Below are 10,955 nucleotides of genomic sequence, written 5' to 3' on the forward strand. Positions count from 1 at the left end.
CCAGACTGTCTGACCCAGCCAGGGTCATACTCTAGTCATACGATCCTCCAGACAATCTGACCAGACAAGTTGGTGAGCCCCAGATATACCAACCTTAGAGTGGCTCCCAGATGATTCTCTGGTCACCCCAAATTCATCCAGAGGACCCCCCAGACTATCTGACTTCAGCCAAAATGACAACCAGACTAACTGCAGACCAGCTGACTTCAGCTGGAGAGACCCCTGACCTCTTCCTAGTGACCTGTATAACTGACCACAGCCAGGGTGACCTCTCAGACTGACTAACTCCACACAGAGTGACCCCTTAGCCAGAATAACACTTTCTCCCTGATCTTTGGCCATCTCCAGTCCTGGGTCTCTGGGCCAGGCCCAGCTCCAGTTCCTGTCTTTAGTGGGTAGCATCTCTGAGGCCAGTTCCCCAAGGAAGGCCCTAGCCTATAAGGGATGGGAACAATTGCTTTCTGAGCTCTGGGAAAAGTCCCATCCCCTGGGAAGCTCAGGAATCCCACAGCTGACTCTCAGTTCTTGCCAAAGAACCCACTCCTGCAGCAGGCTGCTAGTGTGGGGGAAACTAATCTGACTCTGGATTCAGAGCCAGAATGGTAACCAGGAGCCCCCCTGAACTGACACCCACCAACACCACCACGAGAGGGCACCAATCGCCACCATGACCACTAGCGACATGTAGCCCCAGGCCACACAGTTACATTGTATAGAAAACCAGATTTAAACCACCTCTTTTTTCAAGAAGACCAGGCACAAACAAAATAAGGCCCTGAAATGCTGTTGGCCACGTGCATTATTAACTCAGTATCATGCATAAGACATCTGCTTCCTGACAGTACAATACAGTTGCCAGGTGACAGACACCATTAGAGGCGCAGGATGAGACTCCACCTGCTTTAGGGATCTCCCAGTCTAAGCGAAGGTGACAGAATGAGACAAAGCAGAGAAGGGTCACGACTATGTGCGAGGCAAGGCTTCCTGCAGGAGGCGCCACGGAGCTGAGCCTGGAGAGGTAGGTGGGAGGACCCTGGGGGCAAGGGGCCAGCAGAAGCAAAGGAAGCAGTGAGAAAATGGTCTGTCCGCCACAGAGAGGAGCCCAGGCTGGCTAAAGTCATGGGAGATGAGACCAGAGGGATACTGAGGCCAGACCAAGGCGGTGAGCATCTGGCCTCATTTTGACCTAGGGAGCCACAGTAGGTGTTTGAGCAGGGAAGCGCCTGGAGTCCAGTGAAATGAATGATATATCCCATAAGCCACAAGAAGATGACTTCTCCAGGGCACAGATGAGGAGGGGGCTTAGGACCAAGCCATCCAGGTGTCAGATGTCAGGAAGTGGCAAGGAAAGGGACCTCAAGGGCCCCTCTGGATGCAATCAGCACACACTCCAATCACACTCAGAGAGATGCGCAACACCCCTGCATGAACACACGCACGCCCACACAGCCGCACACTAGAACGTTCATACACACTCCCTTTCCCCAGCCTGGTCTGAGACTTGGGGACACAGTATAAGTTAGGCACACCAAGGCCTCTCCTAGGACACCCATCTCTAAGGAGGCCTCCCTGAGAGGGTGGGCTGGAGCAACCCAGGACCCCTCAGCTCCCCCAGCCTCGGTGCAAACTGGCCCAGCCACATTCCTCAGCTAATCTCCTCAATCTGGCGGGCGGTTGCCTGAGCAACCGTCAACCACAATTTGGGAAGGCAAGGGGATGGCTTACCCGCATCCGGCTCAGCTCTGGACTGGGTGCTGTCAGGGAGGAGTATGGGAGGGGGGCCTCCAAGCGCGAGGATCTCCACACCTCCATGTTCATGCTTCCACACAGGTGCGTGTGCCTGGCTTGTGGGATTGACAGGATAGCTGGTACAGAGTAATCACCTCGGAGGCAGGAGACCGGGATACTGTCCCTACTATGCCCCTAAATCCCTTTGTGACTTGGGGCACATGACTTGCCCTCTCTGAATCCCAGCTTCCTCACCTGTGCAATGAGACCATGGTCCACTGCCATTCCTCTGCACTTGTGAATATGCTTGTGAGGAAGAATGACCCCAGGACTGGGAGAGGTCTTCTGGGGGAGAGGTGTGCCCTGCCTGGGTGTCCAAAAGCAAGGGTCTCCCAGGCAGGTGCTGCGAGGTCCAGTGTGGATGGATGGTGCCTATGGGCGGAGCTAAGCAGTACATTCAGCAGCAGACATGTGTCTAAGAGGAGGTGTGTGTCCACAGTATGCCGGGGGATTATGCACATGGGTGCATGTGTGTGCATGTGCGTGTGCATGGGAGTACCACAAGCATCACACACCAGACTAGAAGTTCTCACTCCAGACAGGGAATGGCACCCTGGGCCCGCTGCACCTGCAGCCACCCGCAGTGTTTTCTGAACACCCTGAGTAAATGGAGCCTGTTTGCAATGGGATTTTCATTCCCTTTGGTTTGTCAATAGAACATCCAGTTCCCAGGGGTGGCCCCAGGAGAAATAGAACTTCTCCCAACAGACTGTGAATTCGGGGGCTAGGATCTCACCCAACCATAGGCTCAGCCCCAACCCTGGTCTGGGGAACCCAGGTATCATCCAGTGACAGCGCTGGCCTATTTCACCATCCCTCCTCCAGGGAGCCCTATCCTACCCTGGACCTTCTCCCCCAACCCAGCCTACCCAGGTCGTTCCACCCCAACTGCAGGGCATGGCCGGCCTACCCGAGCCCCATTTCCTGCCTGCCTGAACTGTCTCGCAGGCCTTGTACTCCCATCTCCAAGCCCTGTCTGTATATGTAGGTAGCTAATAGTGACCAGACCTATTGATCCTATGGTCCCAGCTACACTGAGCTTAACCAGCTGCACCCAGTCCAAGGACCATGATTCCAGCCCTGGGGCCTGAAGCCCACCTCACCGCTACCAAAGTTGCCAGAGCCTTGACTAACTGACAAACAATATATTACAGACACGGTTGGCAACCAGATGCCCTAACCACCCAGAGCCCAGCATGACTGCTGCCAGAGAGAGCCCCCAGAGCCAGGCCACAGGCAGAAAAAGCTGACCTGGCACCTCCCATAAGAGTCCAACAATGCCAACATCTGGCCATCTCCATCCAGGATGGAAGGAAGCCAACTACAGCAGAGGAACTCTCACCAGACCCACTCCCATCTCCTAGACCCACAGGCAGCACAAATCCCAGAGTTAGCGGTAGGCAGCCATGTCGGTAGCATAAGAGGAAGGCACAGGCCAGGGCTGGACAACGAGCAGAGGGGAAGGGCTGAGTGCAGGGCTTTGCAGTGCAGAGTGGGCACAGAGTTCACAATCCCCTGCAGGGCAAATGCCCTGTCACATAAAGACACAGTACACAGTAGGGGGCATAGGGCATGTACAGACTCGTGCACTGAGAAAATCTGTACCTTATAGAGGTTCCGAGAAGAGGAAACTGTGAGACCACAGCATGGTGTGTTGAGTGTGCCATGCATCAGGGTCACACTGTATACACGCAGGATGGGGTTATCTTACGTGTGGGGGCGGGGCACAGAGTGCACAGCCCCCAGCACCAACATCTGGTAGGGCAGAACTGGTCAGAGCCCCACCGTAGCCTGGAGGTACTGGCTTGACCCAGTGCTGCACAAGGTGTGGCACACCACTGCAAAGCACTGGGCTGGCACTCAGGGCTGCATGATGGGTTCAGGAAAGCAGGATGGTAAGACCAGACCTCCTGGAGTCCTCTCCCTCTCCAAATACCAACACAGGGCCCAGCACAGAGCAGGTGTTCTCACTGAAAGAACGTGTCCAGCACAGGCATGCAGAACAGATCAGAGACGCACAGGGAAGGGAAGGATGCAGAGGACACTGCTGTGTGTAGCACCCGAGTCCCAAACAGCAGCGCAACACAGAGCAGAGGAGCAGAGCAGACACAGACTCCAGGGAGGGGAAGTAAGTGGCACAAAAATGAGATGCAGTGAAGACGCCACGTGGATCGGCAGACGCAGGTCAAGGGCTCTGGGTCTAGAGGGCCAGCAGAATGCACACAACCCTATAACCAGCAGACACAGTGCCAGGCAGAGGCCCTCAGCTGCCATCCCGTGCAGTGCACAGATGCAGTGCTGGTACCGAACAGCAGCGCTGCCCACAAGAAGCCGGGCCAGTCCCAAAGCCAACAAAGTGGTCCCAAGCTACAGTCCCTGACCTTGACCCCGTGCAGTAAGGGCAGATGTGCACTGCAGTGAGGACACTGTGCAAAGAAGTTGCCCACCTGAGGCTGCCGACAGAAACCTGGGAAAGGACACCAGCCAACTCCATGGTGGTAACACAAACAGCCAAAGGCCAAGGTACCATAGGCAGCAGCGTCTGGCAGTCGTGGTAGTGTGAGGGCCGGGCCAGGAGGCACCAGCCAGCGCAGTGCATGTACCGAGGCAGTGGGTCAGGAGTGCTACGTGAAGCAAAGGTGCCACTTCAGTGGAATGCAGATGAACTGGGCCTGGGAACAGGACAGCCCACGTGCCAGGTGCAGAGCAGGTGCTATGGCAAAAATGCAGTGCAGGACAGAGATGCCACATGCTGCAGAGATGCAGTGGTGGGAGCTCAGCTGGAGGAAGAACAGTACTTCAACCCAAGGAGCTGTGCCCAAGGCCCAGGAGAGTCCAGATGCCCCATGCAATGCTGACTGCCCAGCAAGGCACTGGAGGGTGGGGCAGGAATACTCTGTGGTGCAGACGTGACTGCGCTGTGCCCATAGAAAGCCACGTGTTGGTCTTGGATATGGCGCAGCATGAGGGGCTTTGTCCAGAAACCCAGGGGGCCTGGCCTCCCAGGTGATCACCCAGTAGAGTACCACAGCACAGAAGGGGGCTGCAAAGAGACCAGTGCAGGATGACTACAGGGTGGAGGCACAAAACAATGGAACCATGCAGAGTGGGGACAGAGAGAAGCTCCCGCAGGCCAGCAAGGGATCCCACTGCAGCCATGCGAGATGCGGCGCAGTGCCAACACGCTGGGTCCCAGAAGCCCCACCACAATGCGGCGCATTTCTGTAGTGTAAGGCAACAATGTGACACACTGCAAAAGTGCTGTGGGGACAGTTGCAGATGTCTCTCTGGGGAGCCCTGGCAGGGAGGGAGCCTGGACCTCCAAAAACCCTGTGCCTATGGCTCTCCCAGGTTGGGCAGGCTCCCCCACAGCAGGAGACCAAGCCTCGTCTGCCCTGTGGGTTTCTCCCACTTTGACCCCCACCCTCCACCATCTTCCACCCCAATGACTCTCCAAGGGCACAGGATGAAGCCAGTGTCATCCACAGGGCAGGCCATCCAGAACCGAGCACATTGTCCAGGTATTTATATCTGAGCAGGGCCCCATGTGCTGGCAGACAAACAATGAATTTAAATTCTGCTGAAAATCTTTTGGACAATTAAAGCTCATCCCTTGGCTCCCAGCCCAGGGCAGGGCAGTGTGGGGCAGGACAGGGAGACAGAGAGGGAGACCTATGGGTTAGCCCCTGAGCACAGGAAGTGAGATCGACAAGAGGGAGGTGGGAGAGGAGGGCCAGGCGCAGCCAACCTGGCCAGCCACTCCCTCCCCTCCCTCATACTGGGCACTGCTGCCAGCCTCGACTTTGCCAGAAGCCCAAGAAGAAACTTCTGGGCACACAGGAGGCCTGCAGACACGAACACACTTATCAGCTGACACTTCATGGTGCCTCCGATGTAACAGGACGTGTCCTAGAGAAAACATGGAAACACAGAACACATCCTCACAGTCGGGCATGGTGGCACACACCCGGGATCCCAGTGGCTCAGCAGGCTGCAGCAGGAGGATCACAAGTTCAAGGCCAGCCTCAGCAACTTAGTGAGACTCTAAGCGACTTAGTGAGACCCTGTCTCAAAATAAAAAATAAAAAAGTCTGGGGAGGTGGCTCAGTGATTAAGTAGCCTTAGGTTCAATCCCCAGTACCAGAAAAAAATCTCTCTCTCTTCACAAAAGCTCTGCAGTGTTTTCTATTATCAACCCCATTTCCCAAATGGGAACACTATAAGGCCCAGAGAGGTTAGTACTAGCCAAAGTATCACACGGCTAGGAGTGGTGAAACCAGTATTAGAACCCAGATGGTGTGGCCCTAAGCACATGCTCACAACCACCTCACTCTAGGCGCACACACACACACACACACACACACACACACATGCTACATTCAGAGCAACATACTTCCCACTCTTGGTGAAGATCCCTATTCTATCCGGATAGGATTCTCATATCTCCCAGCTGTCACCTCTTAACCCACAACTGTCCCTCATCCCCGTTTGTTCCCTCCCCACTCTCCCCTAGTCCTCAGTGGTTGCCCCCACATCACTTGTGCTCTGGTTGCCAGCTGTCCCACTGCCGAGATGCATATCCATCACCAGCCAGCTCCTGTTCCCAGTTCTCTCCTAGCCCCCACCTACCACCCCAACCCCAGGTGTGATCAGAAACCCCCAATAACACCTTGTCCCAATCTTTCTCCCAGCTGCGGCCTTCACACTCCCAAAGGTCAGTGACTCCCCGCAAACCACCTTGCTCCTCATCCTTTCACATCCACCCCTAGTCCCTGGAGTCTGCACAATGGACACCTTCCAAGACTTCCTGAGTCATCAGCAGCAGGATCTGCTAAGTTGGCCACTTTGGGGTCCTGTCCCCAGCCTTCTTCAGGCAATGGCAGCCCCCGCCCAGAGCCACATGAGGAGCAGAGCAGCCCTCTGGGTCCCAGGACCTCCCTCACCTCCTCCAAGCCTTCCCTGTTCTCCCAGGGGGCACACCCATGCAAACACCTACCAGGCACCCACCAGGCTCAAGGCCCTGGAGACCAGAGGTGACAAAGAGCCAGCCCAGCACTCAAGGGGCTCCTGGTCTAGTGGGGAAAGTAGAGAGAAAACAAGGGCCGCACGTGGTCATACGTGCATTAGGAAGGAACCTGACTTACAGCCCCAGGAGCAGACTGGGAAGGCTTCACTGTGCAAATGACAGTAGAGCTGGACTGGGTGGGGGGGGGGAGTTCCTCAACAGCAGCAACAGCAGTCACACTGGGCAAAGGCAGAGAGGTGTGGAAGGGCACAGCAGCCTCCGGGATCACAAGGATCTATCTGGATCAAAAGGCAGCTGGGTGGGAGAGGGGTCTAGGAGGACAGGCTGTTCACACAGGTCCCTGCCTGCCATGTGTGGCCCCAGGTGCCAGGAAGCCATCAGTGTGGGGCAAGGGAGTGGCAGCACCCTACATGTCTGCCTTAGAAAGGGCTTCTGGTCACAGAGTGGTGGGGGCATTGCAGAGAGAGGCCAATGGCAGAAAGGAGACCAAGAAGAATCTAATGCCATCGTCCAGGTGAGAAATAATGAGGCCAGGGAAAGGTAACCACCCAAGAACCACTGAGTGACGGTCCCTGCAGACGAATTCCACTCGCTGAGGAGCCCAGGCCTCACTAAGCTGCTGGGGGCCTCCCCCTCTAGCCCAGTGCTGTCCACAGAACCCCCTGCGAGGGTGGCAATGTCCTCCACCTGCGCTAATTAGTACGACCGTAGTTGCTAGCAACAAGTTACTCTTGAGAACTTGAAATCTGGCTAGTACAACTGAGGGGTGAAATTCTGATTCTAATTAATTTTAACTAACTTAAATGTAATAGCCACATGTGACTTAGCGCCACTGTACTGCAGCGCAGGCAGACACTCCTGTCACTGTAGAAAGTCCACTGGGCAAGCCAGCTCTAAACAGAGCTGAAACAGAACCTATCCTGTGCACCCCCGAAGCTCCCACACCCACATCCACACAGTGAGACACCACCCACCCAGACAGCACCGCACCAACTCAGGGAACGTGAGGCTTGATCTCCAGAAACCCTCGCATCAGGCTCCGGGTATCACTGCAGCTGGTCACCACTACCCTGACTCCAAACCCCAGTCCCACCAGGCCAGGTGACCAGAGGGCAAGCCACCCTGACCAGCCACACATATGTCCTGTGTCCCAGCCTCAATCACCACCCCCCCAAACACACACACCCCACTCTGGCTGCCTGGATGCCAGGGCCACACCCACCCACACCAGGACAGGGGCTATAACCTCACCAGCCCATCCCAAAATCTGGGACTGGGGACTGCAGGAGGGTCTGCCAATGTAGGGTCCTCCCCCTCTGCCCTCCTCCTCAGACGCTCAGTTTGACCGTTAGGACTCCCGAAGCCTCAACAACCGCCCAGGCCTCATTACAAAGGGCTGAGTCTGGGAACTGGACAGGCCCTGCCAGCTGCCGAGGGTGGGGGAGGGGGTGCCCAGCAGGGAGCCTGGGGGAGGGGCAGGCAAGAGATCTGCTCCCTTTAGTCTCTGCCACGGTCTTAACCTCCTCAACTCAGTTCCCAGGTGACACTGGCCTTTTCATGACATAACACCAGCCCCCAGCAGAATTTTCCAGATTCTTAGAGGGAAAACCTATTTCTTTAATCTCCACCTTCAGTGGAATCAGTGCGCCCCCACCTGGCATCTCCAGCTTGGATCCTGACCCACTTGATTTCACTCATTCTTTCAGGCCACGTATATTTATTTAGACTAGGTGGTCCAGGCCTCCCACCTGCACTAAGGATTCTGAAGTGTCCAGTCCCTGTCCTCACGGAGCTCACAGTCTAGTTAAGGGAGACAGAACTAATCAATGCTAATTACAATGCTGGGTAAAATCCAACCAACTCCCACCTCCCCTGGTCTAACAGAATAACCAAGGAAGGAGTCAGGGAAGAAGTGACATCTGAGCTGAAGTTGCAGGGGTGACCTGCAAAGTGGGAGAGTCAGTCTGGGGAGGAACACGATATGGTCAAGGAGTGGAGAGGAGTGGGCGGGCAGCAAGCATTCAGCACGCTGTGGGTGAGGGAGTCGGGTTGGCCAGGACACAGGATCAAAAACAAGATGGGGGGCTGGGGATGTGGCTCAAGCGGTAGCGCGCTCGCCTGGCATGCGTGCGGCCCGGGTTCGATCCTCAGCACCACATACCAACAAAGATGTTGTGTCCGCCGAGAACTAAAAATAAAAATAAAATAAATAAATATTAAAAAAAAAAAAAAAAAAACAAGATGGGGCTGGACAGGCAGGCCAGGAGCTAGCGCAAGCCATAGAGCCACAGAAGAAGGACTTAACCCTGAAGGCAAGGGGAGCCTTCTGAGGGTTCTTGGCCAGGGTTTAAAACATGCCTTTGAGGAAGAACCCAGGCACCGTGAAGGGAAAAGGATGGAGACTTCCTGCTGGGGAAAGATGGCTAAGGATGGAGGAAAGGGAACAGATGGGAGATCAGAGAGGGCACAAGGATAGGGCACAGGATGCAAACAGGGTGGCCAGGAGGAGGGAGCAAAAGGAGGAGGGTGATACAGGCACCCTGCAACTCTAGCTGACCCGCCCCTGAGGAAAGGCCACCCCACCAGCCCAGCTTGGGAGGTGATAGTGTGGAAGGATGGGAGCCTCCAACAAGCAGGTACCCAACCTAGATGTCCCAGCTACCAGAAATAGGTAGGAGGCTGCCAGGAGCTCACAGTCCCCTCCCCGGCCACTCTTGTGGCTTCCTCTGGAGATCCCTTCTGCAGCCCTGGGGAGACGGGTGGGCTGCTCAGACAAGCCTTTATTGCCCAACCTGAAACCACTGGGCCGCCTCGCCCTCATTCCTGCTGTCCACAATTCCAGTGACCAAAAGGACAAATGAGCTGGAGCACAATGGAATAAATTACTGCCAGGTTTGCAGTAATTCGCTGAGAAACAACACAGGAAATGCAAGAGGCAGGCAGGGGCTGGGAACTTGAGAAGTGAAGGGACTTGCCCAAGCTCACACTGCCAGGGACCCTGGGGTACAGCGGCATAATTTAAACACAGGTCCCTCTGGCTTCAAATCACAGTTTCTGGCTTTCAAATCACAGACAACCTTCAAACCCATATTATGTTACCTGGCCCTCATAGACAGAGCCTTACTTTACAATCTGCAGCATCCTTAAGGCCACCAGGCAGATTAGAAACTGAGGCTTCAGGGATGGAAGTAAGTCGCTCTAGGTTTCTCTCCCAAACCCCTATCCTGACAATCCCCAGTGCCAGGAGTTGGGACCCACTAGGATATGTTCTTGAAATCAAGGTGACGGTGGTGGGGGTGGGAGAATGTAGAATACCCCGCAGGTTTGATCTGGGGTGGGGGAGGGGCAAATCGCCGCAGGGCATGGGGGAGGAGTTGGGAAAGGATCGGGAGGCTTGTCGCTTAAGCCACCCTCTTGGGTATCAGGAAGTCAAAGCTAAATCTGCGGGTGATGACCCCAGAGCTGCAGGGCAAGGCCCAAGCTCAGGGCCAGCCAGCCCGGTGACCCGGGGAGCTCCGTCCCGAGACGCCCAAGCAGGCGGTGGGGTCATAAATGTCCGAGGAAGGCGGTCAGGAGGAATCTTACAAGGGGCTAAGTCAGCCCTGGCGCGGGTCTCGGCCGGATCCCACGGGCATCTCCCGGTTACTCCGCACCCAGCGGCAGGGCCACGAGCGCGAGCGCGGAAGGCCTCGGGAGAGGGACGACGGCCTGCGATCCGTGCTCGGGGTGAGCAAAGGGACACAAAACCATAGGCATACGCAGGCACGCCCGACACACGGTCCACAAAAGACACTCCGACGCGCACTGGACACAGACCCAAGCTCTGCATACACATTCAGACCCGCAATCACACCGCCACTCCAAAAAAGACACCAGACTCCGAAAGCCCACCCAAAGAACGCGGCCACACAGCAGAAAGAGCTCAGAGACACACGTTCACACTCACACACGTACACACACTCAGGCCCGGCCGGCCCCGAGGCAGCACAAAGTTGCGGAGCCGACCGAGGGAGCGTCCCGGGAGACCGCGGCGGACCCCGTCGTGTGCCCCCAGGAGGGGGCGCCGTCCCGCCGCCGCCGGCCAGGCCCTGCCCGCGCCCGCCGCAGCAGCCCGCCCGCCCAGCCCGCCCGCTCCGTGCCG

The 10,955-nt window shown here is 56.2% G+C and overlaps 1 protein-coding gene across 15 annotated transcripts in view; it reads right to left on the reverse strand.

Annotated features, from left to right (window-relative positions):
* Positions 1-10,955, reverse strand: part of Ptpru (protein tyrosine phosphatase receptor type U) — a 71,872-nt gene that overhangs the window by 59,693 nt on the left and 1,224 nt on the right. For 2 of the 15 annotated variants that reach the window (XM_048815918.1, XM_048815924.1), the window contains exons 1-2: positions 1,984-3,085; positions 1,726-1,840 (exon numbers count right to left, since the gene is read on the reverse strand). The exons of 7 other annotated variants lie outside the window; for them this stretch is intronic. In XM_048815918.1, the coding sequence (XP_048671875.1) occupies positions 1,726-1,840; positions 1,984-2,013 (145 nt within the window). In that variant the 5' untranslated portion in view covers positions 2,014-3,085. Of the gene's footprint in view, positions 1-1,725; positions 1,841-1,983; positions 3,086-10,955 lie in introns of those variants that run through there. 6 more of the 15 variants (XM_048815926.1, XM_048815919.1, XM_048815920.1 and 3 more) reach the window with 6 other exon arrangements.

The sequence above is a fragment of the Marmota marmota genome, unplaced genomic scaffold (genome assembly GCF_001458135.2).
Source record: "Marmota marmota marmota unplaced genomic scaffold, marMar, whole genome shotgun sequence".
Classification (NCBI taxonomy): domain Eukaryota; kingdom Metazoa; phylum Chordata; class Mammalia; order Rodentia; family Sciuridae; genus Marmota; species Marmota marmota.